The sequence below is a fragment of the Halichoeres trimaculatus genome, unplaced genomic scaffold (genome assembly GCF_033239565.1).
Source record: "Halichoeres trimaculatus isolate MK-OKI-2021-1 unplaced genomic scaffold, fHalTri1.1 fHalTri1_scaffold_22, whole genome shotgun sequence".
Taxonomy (NCBI): domain Eukaryota; kingdom Metazoa; phylum Chordata; class Actinopteri; order Labriformes; family Labridae; genus Halichoeres; species Halichoeres trimaculatus.
Genome location: NW_027437200.1, coordinates 630,763 through 646,426, shown reverse-complemented (window position 1 = coordinate 646,426; position 15,664 = coordinate 630,763). Strand labels below are relative to the sequence as shown.

Here is a 15,664-nt window from a genome sequence, read left to right as displayed (position 1 = left end):
CATTACGATGGAGCAAATCTGGAGGACATTACCCTATTCCTGCTGAGATAAAGAAGCCTTTCCGAGGATGTCGTGCTGGTGCAAAGTTAAAGGCCAGGAGATGGAGATACAAGCCCTTTCTTCCTTCAGTCATCATGGGGAATGTCAACTCTCTGCCCAACAAAAACGTCTGGACAGAGACACCAAAGCTAGTGGCAAGTCAAAAGGTGGAGGACTGGTTTTATACATCAATCAGAGATGGTGTAATCCTGATCATACTACAGTCAAGGTGAAGATGTGTTGTCCGGACATTGAACTGTTGGCAGTTGGGATGAGGCCATATTACCTTCCCAGATAATTCAGTCATATAATAACAATCCTTGTGTACATTCCACCCAAAGCAACTGCTGAAGTTCCATGTGATGTTATCCAAGAAACTGTTGCCAGGCTACAGACTCAACATCCTGAGGCTCTCATAATAATATCTGGAGACTTTAACCATGTTAGCCTCTCCTCTTATCTCACTGGATTTAAACAGTTTGTTAATTGCCCAACCAGAGTGAACAGAACACTTGATCTTCTATATGCCAACGTCAAAGATGCATACAGTGCCACTGCATTACCACCACTGGGCAGGTCGGATCACAATCTGGTTTTACTTCAGTCTTGTTACAGACCCTGCGTATTGAGGCAGCATGCAACTACTGTAACAGTTAGAAAATGGACACCTGAGGCCAGTGAGGCTCTGAGAGACTGCTTTGAGTGCACAGACTGGAATGAATTGTTAGAAACAGATGAAAATAGTATAGATATTGATAAACAGGTTGACTGTTTTACTGAATACATCAACTTCTGTAAAGACAATATCATACCAATGCTTTGACTAGGCGCTACCCAAGTAGCTGCCTGTTGCAGCAGCTCTCTCATCTTTGTCTGTTTCTTGTAATTTTTTTCGTCTCTTTTTTGTAATCTTTGTATTTGGAGTGGATCATCACTTTGTATGGTTCATTGTCGGTCACGGACACCAAACTTTTTGTGGCTTCAGTGATATTTTTACTACTTTTCTCCTGTGTTTGTCTGGAGATCCTACATGTAACCATGGCTGCATTGTTTACATGTGAACTCAGCTGTTAGCAGCCTGTAGCATGTCAATGCTAACTAGTGTAGGGCTTGATGATTTCCCTCGAGCTGAGGAGGAGGAGGTGAGGACAACGTGCCGGTTCTCGGGTGTGAGCTGGGAGATGACAACGTGGACCTGTCCTTCCATCCATCCTTGTTGGGAACGTGGGATCCAGCTCCGGGGGATGGACGAGCTAGCCGTGCTAACCCAGCGGCATCGTGCTGTTCACGGACGTGGCTGACATCGGACGCCGGCGACACATCGGAGGAGCTTTGCCTGCTGTGAGCAGACAGGATCCAGGAGACAGAGACTGAACAGACTGCTGGGGAGGCTCAGTCCTGGACCCTGTGGAGGTGGAGGCTGGCTGGGCTGGAGAGTGGTGGACGAGTGGTGGACGGGAAGTCGTCATCTAATTTCTTATGGACCTTTTTGCACTTTCTATACTCTGTCTTACTTTTGTTTTCTTAAATGCTGCGGTGACTCCTGAATTTCCCCTCGGGGATAAATAAAGTATTTTCTATTCTATTCTATTCTATTCTATTCTATTCTACCATCAAAGACTGTACTCCGTTTCTCCAATAACAAACCCTGGATCACAAGTGACATCAAGAATATCCTCAATCAGAAAAAGGAAGCCTTTAGAGATGGCGACAAAGAACGGCTCAAACTGGTGCAAAAAGTGCTGAAGAGGAGATTAAGGGAGGCTAAGGTGAAATATAAAAAAAACATTGAGAGAAAATTACAAAATAATAACATGCGGGAGGTGTGGAGAGGAATCAACAATATCTCTGGTTATAACACAAAGACAAGGCAGCCAATTGTGGGTGATGTTGAACGTGCTAATGAATTCAACCAGTTCTTCAACAAGTTTGACACAGCGACCACTTCCTCTTCTACTGCTGCTCCTTCTACACATCTGTGTCTCTCCACCACTCCTGCTACATCCCCTCTTACACCTGTGCCTCTTCCACCGTCACCGTCTGTCACAGCTTTAGGAGTGAGGTTAGAGTTAGGAAGACTGTGCTCAGGGAAGGCTGCTGGTCCAGATGGTGTGTGTCCAAGACTGCTTAAGGACTGTGCTGCCCAATTGTGTGAACCCCTTCAGAGGATCTTCAACCTGAGTCTACAGGTGGGTCGGGTCCCGGCTCTGTGGAAAACATCTTGTATTGTGCCGGTACCAAAACTCAAATGCCCGGCTGAACTTAACGACTACAGACCAGTTGCCCTCACCTCACATGTTATGAAAACCTTTGAGAGGCTGCTTTTACGTCTGTTGAGACTTGAGGTCAAAGACACACTAGAACCTCTGCAGTTTGCATATAGAAATCATATTGGAGTGGATGATGCAGTTACATACATGCTCCACCGTGCCCTGTGCTATCTAGAAGAACCTGGCACCTATGTAAGAATTATGTTCTTTGATTTTTCAAGTGCATTTAACACCATCCAGCCCATGATACTGAGAGATAAGCTCAAAGACATAGGAGTGAACCCATCCTTTGTCTCCTGGATCACAGACTATCTCACAGAGAGGCCTCAGTTTGTCAGGTTGGGAAACTGCGTCTCTGGTACGGTCATGAGCAGCACGGGGGCTCCACAAGGAACTGTTCTGGCTCCATTCCTATTCACACTTTATACTGCAGACTTCAAATACAACTCTGAGTCCTGCCACATCCAAAAATACTCCGATGACACTGCTATTGTGGCGTGTATCCAAAATGGACAGGAATCTGAATACAGGGATCTGATAAAAGCTTTCTGTGACTGGAGTCATAGAAATTGTCTCCTACTGAACACTTCAAAAACAAAGGAAATGATTGTGGATTTCCGAAAGTCTGGGCTCTGCCATCAGCCAGTTAACATCTATGGGGTGGACGTGGAGGTGGTGCCAACCTACAAATATCTTGGTGTACATCTGGACAACAAGTTGGACTGGTCCCTTAATACAGATGCACTCTTTAAGAAGGGGCAGAGCCGTCTCTTTTTCTTAAGGAAGCCCAGATCAATTGACGTCTGTGGAAAGCTGCTGCAGATGTTTTATCAGTCTGTGGTAGCCAGTGCTTTGTTTTATGGTGCAGTCTGCTGGTGAAACAGTTTAAAGCAGAAGGACAAGAGATGACTGGAAAAACTGGTGAAGAGAGCTAGCTCCGTGGTTGGATCCAGTTTGGACTCAATGGAGGCTGTGGTGGAAAGGTATACACAGAAGAAAGTGGAGGCCATCATCCGTCACTCTGATCACCCACTTCACACCATCATAGTTCAGAGAATCAGCAGCAGGAAGAGTGGACGTCTTACCTCTGTGCGCTGCAGAACCGAGAGGTACCGAAGATGATCCTCCCTGCAGCCATCAGAGTGTACAATTCTTTGCTTGGAACAGAGCCCAAACAACATGAATTTCCCTCCGGGGATCAATAAAGTATATCTTATCTTATCTTATCTTATCTTATCTTATATGATCGCCGCAAGGACATCTCTCAACAATCATTTTAAACAGAGCGGGGTGTAAACAAATGCTTCATAATGACGTAGGCGGGCCGTGCGTGTGTGTGATACCTGCTAAAGTCTTGTTCATATAGGGGTAGTGTGACCGCTGACCACACTCTCCAGCTGGAGAACATTGCTGTGGGGGGGGCAATCGTGCTTGAGCACGGCATGGTTTGGATGGTCAGTGTGACCACGTCCTAAAAGTACTTCAGGGGCACCAGAGAGAAATTATACAAACAACAAAAATCACAATACCTCTGTTTAATTTTTTAATTTGTCAATCTTATATACAGTAAAGTTTGGATTTAATTACAAGATAAGATGCACAGATTTGTGAAATTATTGATGTAAAGGTAAAAAAAAAAAATGTAAAAAGAAAAAAACTTTCTGTGAGCTAATATCAGCAATTAGGTAAATCAATGTATTTGGTAAGCTAAAACAAAATTTCTTTCCAGCTAATTTAACCATATGCATTTGTCTTAGTTGTTTCTCCTCATGGTGGACATCAAACAAGCTGTAAATAAACATCAACATTTCATAAAGTGGTAAATTAGAGACTACCAAAAGCATTGTGCTCTACTGTAAACCATCTTTTTTATACTGCTCCATTGGATTTTTAAACTGTGCCAGGCCAGCACTGCTGAAGAAAGGGTGCACTTGCTGCTCCGAGATAAGCTGTCCCAGACCCAACTGAAAGGGGGAAAGCTTTGGAAACCATTTGAAGCATTTGTTTCTGTTTTGCAGCTGGGTTTGATCTTCTCTAACAGATAGCTCAGAGGCTGTCAGGTCACATTACTGTGATCCTCAAATATGAACCTCAGGAGGTTTCTTATGACTCTGATCACTCTCAAGTCAGAGCAGGAAACAGTTCAAGAATTTCCTCTTCTTGTTTAAATACTCATTGGGTCAGCTCATCTGAAAATTTGTGCGGGTATTGAACAGTTATTCTAGGAATGATTCTACACTCAGTTGTAGTTACTATGCAAAGTGAGCGCAGGTGCTCAGATAACTTTTACCCCTAAAAAATAAAGATTGACTCTACAAATAAAGCCATTATTTGACCCAAGGCCAGACTTTTTTGTGGGTGCATATTGCACAGATATGAAGACTTCTCACTGAATCTATAAGTGTGTTTTATGAGGGAGCCTCACCTACTGGCTTGGACTCCATAAATCTGAGAATGTGGATGGTAGAACCGGGGCTTTATTCCCCTCCTGTGGCTGCTGATAGTTAAGATGAAGGATTAAGGAGGATAAACTCGTGCCAGCTGTTAGTGGAGATGGAGAGGAGTCAAAGTGAAGGTTGTTGTTTCAAGGGATGCTTCCAGAAATGGATGCCAGGAGGACAGATCATTGGTCGTCCTACAGTGAACTCCATTATTGAACACAACTAATTCAAAAAGCCAGGATAATGACTGATTCTAAAGTTTATGTTCAAGGTGGTTTAAAGCAGCACGAGAGCTTCAGATGGATACAATCAGAAAGACATTTGCTGTGTAAATCCCTGTACTGAGATTTGTGGCCTGTGTTTGAATGTTTGAATTATGGCTTTGCTTGTTTCACAGGGATGGACTGCAGCAGTGTTGGGTAAATGTTTGCTCTCTAACAGCCTCAGTACAGTGCAAACAGTGAGAGAAAATTCAGAGTATGTTTTAAAGGGGGGTGTTCTGTTTTCACAAATGTTAAAAAACACTGCTTTAAAGTACTAATCCTAGATGTTCAGATGTTCATGTGTTGTAGAAATCCCGGAGTCTGTTGGTGAACTCATCAAATCAGTTGCAAAGATAGCGCCAGATCTTCACCAGACTTGCTGAAATGATGATGTCATCTTCATGACACATTCCTCAAACACCAAGGTCCCTGCCTAGAGCCCCCTCGATTGTAAGAAGGCCCATTAGTCAAACAATCAGAGGGCCCATTAGTTAGAAGGACTTTTTGTAGAGAAGAAAGAGAAAAAGGGCCTGTAAGTCAATAAGTAAAAGAAAAGAAAAAGAAAAAAGGTGGTCAGGAAATCAGAGAAATAGAAGGCCAGAGAGTCAGTAGGTGCACTATATTACCAAAAGTAATCGCTCACCTGCCTTGACTCACATATGAACTTAAGTGCCATCCCATTCCTGACTCATAGGGTTCAATATGATGACGGTCCACCTTTTGTGGCTAATACGGCTTCAATTCTTCTAGGGAGGCTGTCCACAAGGTAGAGGAGTGTGTTAATAAGAATTTTGACCATTCTTCCAAGAGTGCATTGGTGAGGTCACACATTGGTGTTGGTCGAGAAGACCTGGCTCTCAGTTTCCACTCTAATTTACCCCAAAGGTGTTCTATCTATCGGTTTCAGGTCAGGACTCTGTGCAGGCCTGTCAACTTCATCCACACCAGACTCTGTCATCCATGTCTTTATGGACCTTGCTTTGTGCACTGCTGCACAGTCATGTTGGAAGAGGAAGGGGCCTGCTCCAAACTGTTCCCACAAGGTTGGGAGCGTGGAATTGTCCAAAATATGTTTGTATCCTGAAGCATTCAGAGTTCTTTTTACTGGAACCAAGGGGCCAAGCCCAGCTCCTGAGAAACAACCCCACATCATGATTCCTGATCCACCAAATTTCACACTTGACACAATGCAGTCAGTAATGTACCGTTCTCCTGGCAACCTCCAAACTCAGACTCGACCATCAGATTGCCAGATGGAAAAGTCTGATTCATCACTCCAGAGAACGTGTCTCCTCTGCTCTTGAGTCAAGTGGTGGTGTGCTTTACACCCCTGCACCCGATGCTTTGCATTGCACTTGGTGATGTATGGCTTGGATGCAGCTGCTCGGCCATGGAAACCCATTTCGTGAAGCTCTCTGTGTACTGTACTTGGACTAATCTGAATGCCACATGAAGTTTGGAGCTCTGTAGCAACTGACTGTGCAGAAAGTCGGCGACCTCTTTGCACTATGCGCCTCAGCATCTGCTGACCCCTCTACGTCAGTTTACATGGCCTACCACTTTGTGGCTGAGCTGCTGTTGTTCCCAAACTCTTCCATTTTCTCAAATAAAGCTGACAGGTGACTGTGAAATATTTAGGAGTGAGGAACTTTCACAACTGGATTTGTTGCACAGGTGGCATCCTATGACAGTTCCACGCTGTAATTCACTGAGCTCCTGAGAGCGGCCCGTTCTTTCACAAATGTTTGTAAAAAAAAAAAAAAAAAAAGTCTGCATGGTGCTTGATTTATACACCTGTGGCCAGACCAAGTGATAAGGACACCTGATTCTGATGATTTGGATAGGTGAGCAAATACTTTTGGTAATATGGTGTATGCTAGCCAGACAATCAGAGGGGCCATTGGGTAGACAATCAGAAGGCCTGTTAGCCAGAAGGCTCATTGGCCAGAAAATTTTGAGGCCCTGTATGTTAAAAAATTAAGAAGGCTCTTTAGCAAGAAAATCAAAGGGTATGTTAGTCATAAGGCTAGTAAGTAAATACAATAAAATAAAATGAAATAAAATAAAATGAAATGAAAAATAAATAAATATATAAAAAATAAAAAAAATCGAAAGGTCTGTCTGTGAAAAAAAACAGTAGGCCTGTTAGTAAATCAGAAGGCCTGTTAGTAAATCAGAAGGCCTGTTTGTCAGATAATCAGAGGGCCTATTCGTTAGATATTTAGAAGGCCCTTTAATCAGAGACAAATTTGATTTCAGAACATAAAGTAAATGTATTGTTTTTTGGCCTTCTGACCGGTGGGCCTTTTTAAAGAAGACCGCAGCTAAAATGAATTATTTCTGACAGAGGCATAAATGACTTTAGATCAAATTCAAAATCTTCTTTCTTTTGTTTTAACAATATCTGCTTTAAAATCAACATTGATCAGCGCCAGCTCCTCTGCCTAACACTTTGATAGGCCACACACAAGAACACTGCAGGGATGTGATGCTCACAGAGAGTGCAGTAATTTAAGAGCTACCGCCATCTGTTGGTTAACCCAGGAACATTGTTCAGAGGGACAGTCAGTCTTGGGAAAGAAAACTAAATCATGTTCTAATGTTGAATGTGTCATAAAGCATAGAGGTGGGAATGATAGACGCGTTTGGAGTCGTGGTGGAGCTGGCAGTCTTTCATGTAGGTCAGAGTCCCACTCGCACTTAAAGGAGGTGAGGCTCTCTGAAGCGATTTGGACGTTCTCTGAAAAAATATGGCAATAATTAACAACAGCACAACAAAAGCGTTGCATGTTGTTCTGTTGCGAAGTCTTGCACCACTGTCCCATGTCTAGAAAGCTCAGATAGAAGAGAGAGACACACAGAGGGAGGAGAGAGGGAGAGCATTCCTCCACAGCTCCAGGGTGGTGAAAAGGTTAAGCCAGCCCCCTCTCTTGCAGCTCCTTCTCCGGGCTGCAGCTCATCAGTCCGTCGCTGCCTCCTCCAACAGCAGCAGCTCCTCTGATCGCGAAGACATGGACAGAGCCAAACTTTAACTCCAGCACGTCTTCTTCCTCCCCTCCTCCTCTGATTCGGATAAAAAACCTCCCTGGCAGCAGGGGACGCATGGACGTCTAACTTTGCTCCAGTTTTTGCTCCAGCTGGTGGAAGTTGTTGTTTCACAGTTCACTTGGTTTGTTTTTTGTTCTAATTGTTTTTATGGTGTGCTCATGCGTCGGGAATGCCATGGCCACCCCGAGCGCACAGCAGCAGCACCAGGATTATTACAGATCGGTGAGCAGCGAGTCCACCACCTACATGATGGTTCCGGCCGGTGGACCGAGCGCAGCGGCGCGCCGGGAAGCGCCGTCCAAGATGTGGGTGGCGATGGTGGTGATAGTAGTGGTGGTGCTGCAGATCGCGTCTACCACGGGGCTCTTTCTCTACCTGAACATGTCCATATCACAGGTAAGAGCAGCCTCACACTCTTTGGGAACTCAGACTGAAGGAACACCGCCTCCGTGCGCAAGTGAACTTACATTTTTGCACAAATAAGTAAATGTGCAGGGAGACAGTTGACTTTCCGTGAGACACTGTGACCCAGATTTACACTTTAATGCTTCATTTACACTTTTCCTGTGACAAAAAATGATTAAAAAACGCTGAAAATGCACCAAATTCGGCGTCAGAGTTACCACATCTGTTGGAATATTACCAACACGATGAAAGGTAAACTTGCTAATTTGCAGCCAGACGACAGAAATGTTGTGAAACCTCCTCCAGCCTTCAGCCCATGCAGTTGAACTCCACTCTTTGGGACTAATTCATTTCTGGAACACGCTTTGCGCATTTCGCCCCCGCATTTGCCTCACCAGGCATTTTCAAAAACAGCTTTGCATGACCGAACTTGTTAAAACTTTTGAAAAGTTACGAGCAATCACGACTTAGAGGGAATGAGAGGGGGGTATGTCCAGCAGCGTTTATCGGATCAAACTACGTCAATCTGCTCATTAAAAGAACATAATGGAGCTATTTGTGCGCAGAGAGTGGGCTGGAGCTGCAGCTGACGGTTCTTTATTTTAAGTAGGTTACAGATGTTGACCACTGGTGAATTCGCAGGTCAGTGATGGAGGCGTAGGACATCCCGGAAGCTTTGATTTATGATAACCCCTCTTCAGGTTGTGCATTAGAGCTCTGTGAGTAGTTCCCATGAGCTGAAAGGGTTCGGAAAAATGTCAAACATCTCTGGACTTAAGCCAAGAAAAAGGTTTGTGCACGACTGAGGTTGAATTGAAACAGAAATCAGTTAGCAGAGCTGCTATCACTGCCACAGTCAGCAGAAGGGAAAACTGACCATCTCCCTGTCAGAGATGCTCTGCGCCTCCACAGGAGAGTAAACATCTCTAAGACCTTGAGGTGGGAAATGTGTCATGCTTTCCACCTCCTGCTGGAGCGAAAGCTCACACAGGTGTGCTTCAGGCCGCTTCCGTGCACATGTGTCCTGCACCGGCGCTGTAGATCACTGAAACTGGAGCGTTCTGAAACATGCGGAGGAGGACGGAGGGGGGATTATATCACTAACATTTCCTCATGAAAGTAAGGCAAGGGAAACAATACCTGAGGTAAACGTTGTGCTTGTGCTGAGGAATCAGGGCAGGAGAAACATTTGTACGTTAAGACATCTGAATCAGGCCTATTTTTTCATCTAGTCCAGAGGCTAGGCCCTTGGTAGGGTGAATCTTACTGTAGAGGGAGGCTGAAGTAGTGTTAATGGGCTTCTGGACTTTCAGGTATCACCAAAAGGTTTCAAAAAGACACAGAGGTTTAATTTTTGCAGGTTGTTTTTACTTATGTCGCATAAAGTTGCTGCAGAGAAAGGCAATGTAGGATAAAGAGGGTTGGGACCATGCCTCCAAGAGTTGAGTCTACGTTTGGTGCATTGATGATTTATACCTCTGTGAATCTGAGTTTGATAAGCACCAAGAAAACACAGATTTCCACCTTTGAATTGCATTTCGTGTCATTTTAACCAATCACCCATTACTACAAATTATTTAAATAGTTAAGATGGAAAATGATTCCCTGTCACTTTAAGGCTTGCTGCTCCACAAACCCCCTTCCCTCTGATCTTTGCTGTAGCAAAGATCTGGTGCTATTCTCACAATGTTTCGCTCATTTTATTTTTCCTTTTTCTGAGTTTGAGTGACGCTAAGTGCAGCTACTCCGGCTCGAACAGAAAGACTTTAGTTTTAGTCCTTTTTCTCTCTCGTCATGGTTTACAGACCTTCTGGGATGAGAGGGACTTCATAATGAAGGCGCATATATCAGAGTTTGACTGCATCTGCTTCCAATCGAGTCTCTGGCACAGCAGCAGGAGTGATCCTGCATCAGCAGAGTCAGCTGTGGAAACAGTGTTTGCATACTTGATGTAAAAGTACATAACACAGTAGACATGTTTTCCTTCACGTTGACTCCACTCTGGCCCGTCGAGGTTGGCAGGAAATCACATACAGAACATTTCAGAGAGGAGAGCGGATAGAGACGCATGAAAAACACAGAGCTATGTATCTCGTATGTGGGGAATCCCCCGGTTCTCATGTGAGGGTTGGCTATTTTTAATCTGGAAACAGCCTTCTTTGAGTCCCAGCACAGCAACACACACACACACACACACACACACACACACACACACACACACACACACACACACACACACACACACACACACACACACACACACACACACACACACACACACACCCTCCCAGTGCCAGCCTGGTTAAGACAAAAGATGCTTCAACAATAAACACAGCACAAAGAGGAATGCTCTAGTGTTGCCTTAAAGCTGCAGCGGTCACACACGCAAGCAAACAAATGAGAGTAAACGGGGGAGTTTCCAGGCCTCACATGCTTGCTCCAGATCTGTGCAGGCTTTATGAGTCAGTGAACTGCCAACATTAGTTTCTGGAAGTGTACTTAATGTCAGATTGATTTGATTTGGAAGGAATAAATCAGTTGGCTGAATTTGTTTCAATACACTTCAATTTAATATCAAATCAGATAAAACGGAAGTAAGAGCAGGAGGGAACTGTTAAATGGTTTTAGTCATTTTCAAGGATAAGAAGAAGTCCAACTTCTCAGCCTGGAGGATTTTTTGGATGCTCCTCTGATAAAACAAGACCTTCGAAGGCATCACATCAGACTTTGGGCAGTTCTGATCTAATTACTTATTGGGTTGTTTGAAAATAAAGAGACTTGTTAGTTGTGTCCAATGCCAACTTATAAGATCAGTATCGGTATTGGCCGATACTAAGGCCAAGTTAATGGATCAGTACTGGTGTCAGTCACTATCAGATCAGTATCGGTATCATATTGTTCGATACCAGTGGCAAATTATTGGATCAACATAGGTTTCAGCTAGTATCAGACCAGTATCGGTATGAATAGATCCGATGCCAAGTTGTTGGATCAGATCAGTATCAGTCAGTATCAGCTCATAAGTGTCAGCCGATACCAGCAAGTTGTTGGGTCGGCATCAGTTGATACTGAATTACTATCAAAATCAGTTAATATCAATTGTAAGTTATCAAACCAGTGTTAGAATATTGTGGTACTGGAAGATATGGGACCAATATCTGTATCAGTTAATACTGGTCAAGGTATAGGATCAGTAATGGTGTTGGTATCGGTCAATAATAGACCAGTATTACTGTCTGTCAATTCCAGTGCCAAGTTATTGGATTTGCATCAGTATTGATTGAGTCTAGCACTAACTGCTTGGCCTGGTATCATTATATACTGGATCAATATCAATATAAAACCCAAATCAAAGCAAATACCAAGTTATTGGACCAGTATGGGTATCAACCGATACCAACGGCAAAATACAAGATCAGTATCAGGACAAGTTAATCAAGATAGTCCATCAGCAGGAAAATGTCAGGTTTCAGACTCTGAACCTCCAAACCTCTGTCCCAGATAGATTTAAATTTTAGAACCACAGTGCTCTGAAGCTTAAAACATCACTCCCTGACTCAGGAAACTGTGGGTGTTTTTAATATGACATAAATAAAACATGTTTAGATGAGTGTGTTTGTGTGTGTCTCAGCACATTTTTAGGTTTTTGCTGATGTTCCGGTGAAATCAGGCTTTTCAGAGTCATCAGTGTGTAATTGGCCTTCCATTCCTTCCACTTCACTGGTCTACTTTGTTATTGTTTGAGTTCACTGATAGGCTCTGAGTCACCCAGACATGCAACAATACACCCACCGTTGCAGTGTGTGTGTGTGTGTGTGTGTGTGTGTGTGTGTGTGTGTGTGTGTGTGTGTGTGTGTGTGTGTGTGTGTGGTCTGAAGCATCATGAAGAAGAAGCTGTGGGTGTTTGCTGAGGTGTGTGTAACTGTGTGTGTGTGTGTGTGTGTGTGTGTGTGTGTGTGTGTGTGTGTGTGTGTGTGTGTGTGTGTGTGTGTGTGTGTGTGTGTGGTCCACTGAGAAAGAAGACCAGTATGAAGCTTTTTGAGGGGTTTCAGTGTGTTGTTACGCTGATGATGTCCTGCTTGATCTGTGTGATGATAAGTTAACCTTATGACTCATGACGATGAGGAAAATCTGTCTAAGCATGAACTTTTCTGTGATAATATCGTTGAAGGAACTGTGATGGATTGAACTGGAGCAGTTTGAGGTTTATGAATGTCAGATTTAAGGGTGGATGACCAAAAGTGTCAGGGCTAACCATGTAATCTCATTCCTGCAGATTAGAGTCAGTGAGGCTGAGCTCATGTGGATGTTTTAGACTCAGGAGGATCATCTTAAAGCTCTTAGGGCGCGGTCACACTGGTAAACCGTGCCGTGCTTAAGCAAGCTTCAGCCCTAAAGCACGTTTGGAATGGCCAGTGTGACCGCAGCCGTGCCGTGCTTGAGCATGATTCACTTCTCTACTTTGGTACATTTCAGAGAGGTGGGCTTCAGCACGGTTTACTTCATGCATGAGCACAAGCACGTGGACATTGCGTGTGAAACATGACGTATAATCACCAAGAGTGCACCTCTCCACAATCATTTTAAACCAAGCAGGGTGTTAGAGGGCTGTGTCCGACCAAAATGACTTACCATAAGTTAAAGAGTCCCTAAAAAGTTGTTGCAGTGCTCTCTGTGTCTCATTGTGCTGACTCTGATGAGATCATGCTTCATGTAAACAGATGCTTCATGATGGCATTGGCTGGCCATGCGCGTGTGTGATACCTGCTAAATTCGGATTCATATAGGGGTTGTGTGACCGCTGGCCGTACTCTCCAGCTGGGGAACAGCGCTGCGGGGGGCAATGGTGCTTAAGCACGGCACGGTTTGGATGGCCAGTGTGACTGCAACCTTAATGATTCAAACTGTTAGATTACTTTAAGGCAGTGGGTGTCACCACAGGGTGTAGGGAGCTTAAATTGTCACATCATCAAATATTCCAACTGGCCAACTGGCTATTCACAATTTTTCCCGGCTTCAGGGACAAAAGGAAACATCTGGATCCAGTTGTTTAAACATAGGGGGACTGGATTGGATCATTCTTACCAAGATACACACTTTTAGATAAGACCTCATCTAGATTTTTAGAGCCGCTGGTGGGCTCAGATTATAAGACTGTTAGTTTCAGAGATTTCCCATCCCAGTCTGTCGAAAACACCAATCCAGCGGAGATTGACAGGTGTTTCATCTTAGAGAGCGTCCCTATTGATTTTAGGCAAAGTTGTAATCTTAATGTCAGTGCAAAGCCAAGATAGGCTAATTAGCATTTGATAAGCATTTTGTAGAAAACGTACCCATGTGTGGTATTGAACAACTCACCTCATTCGGGGGAAAAAGGCACTGAAGCTGTTTTATCAGATGATACTGAATATTTTAATTTATCTGATTAAATTACAATGGAATGTTGTTGTTGTTGTTGTTTTTAAATATTTTTTCCAAATGCAAATATGACACTAGAGACATTTTATCCATTACACAAACAAAAAAGATCTGAAACATAAGGACAACAGAGATGGGCCGATGTTTCAGCTTGAAGAGCGACCCTGTTGATTGAGGACTTTCAGTGGGATGCGTCCTTCTCAGACAGTTCTAGATGATCATTAACTACTTACCTGATGAAGAGATTTGGACATTTGGATCAAAAAACTTTAATAGGATGCATCACCTAGATTATTAATGGAGACGCTCCGCTGAAGGTCTCCAGTTTACAGTATAGATAGATAGATAGATAGATAGATAGATAGATAGATAGATAGATAGATAGATAGATAGATAGATAGATAGATAGATAAAATACTTTAATCATCCCCAAAGGGAAATTCATGTTGTTTGGGCTCATCTTCCAAAGATTAAAGAATTAAAAACTCTGATGGCTGCACGGAGGAACGATCTTCTGTATCTCTCAGTCCTGCAGCGCACAGAGGTGAGCCGTCCACTGCTGCTTTTTCTCTGGACAAGGATGATGTGAAGTGGGTGATCAGTGTGACGAATGATGGCCTCCACTTTCTTCTGTGTATACCTTTCCACCACAGCCTCCAGTGAGTCCAAACTGGATCCAACCACAGAGCTAGCTCTCTTCACCAGTTTTTCCAGTCATCTCTTGTCCTTCTGCTTTAAACTATTTCCCCAGCAGACTGCACCATAAAACAAAGCACTGGCTACCACAGACTGATAAAACATCTGCAGCAGCTTTCCACAGACGTCAATTGATCTGGGCTTCCTTAAGAAAAAGAGATGGCTCTGCCCCTTCTTAAAGAGTGCATCTGTATTAAGGGACCAGTCCAACTTGTTGTCCAGATGTACACCAAGATATTTGTAGGTTGACACCACCTCCACGTCCACCCCATGGATGTTAACTGGCTGATGGCAGAGCCCAGACTTTCGGAAATCCACAATCATTTCCTTTGTTTTTGAGGTGTTCAGTAGGGGACAATTTCTATGACTCCAGTCACAGAAAGCTTTTATCAGATCCCTGTATTCAGATTCCTATCCATTTTGGATACACGCCACAATAGCAGTGTCATCGGAGTATTTTTGGATGTGACAGGACTCAGAGTTGTATTTGAAGTCTGCAGTATAAAGAGTGAATAGGAATGGAGCCAGAACAGTTCCTTGTGGAGCCCCCGTGCTGCTCATGACCGTACCAGAGACGCAGTTTCCCAACCTGACAAACTGTGGCCTCTCTGTGAGATAGTCTGTGATCCAGGAGACAAAGGATGGGTTCACTCCTATATCTTTGAGCTTATCTCTCAGTATCATGGGCTGGATGGTGTTAAATGCACTTGAAAAATCAAAGAACATAATTCTTACATAGGTGCCAGGTTCTTCTAGATAGCACAGGGCACGGTGGAGCATGTATGTAACTGCATCATCCACTCCAATATGATTTCTATATGCAAACTGCAGAGGTTCTAGTGTGTCTTTGACCTCAAGTCTCAACAGACGTAAAAGCAGCCTCTCAAAGGTTTTCATAACATGTGAGGTGAGGGCAACTGGTCTGTAGTCGTTAAGTTCAGCCGGGCATTTGAGTTTTGGTACCGGCACAATACAAGATGTTTTCCACACGCACACACACACACACACACACACACACACACACACACACACACACACACACACACACACACACACACACACACACACACACAAGTGATGTGTA

General features: G+C 43.8%; 1 protein-coding gene across 1 annotated transcript in view; it reads left to right on the top strand.

The window, feature by feature from the left end:
- Window positions 1-7,981: 7,981 nt before the first annotated feature.
- tnfsf10l (TNF superfamily member 10, like) overlaps window positions 7,982-15,664 on the top strand; it is an 81,587-nt gene continuing 73,904 nt past the window's right edge. Inside the window, exon 1 of the mRNA XM_074661924.1 lies at window positions 7,982-8,457. Coding sequence (XP_074518025.1) covers window positions 8,209-8,457 — 249 coding nt within the window. The 5' untranslated portion in view covers window positions 7,982-8,208. The remainder of the gene's footprint in view (window positions 8,458-15,664) is intronic.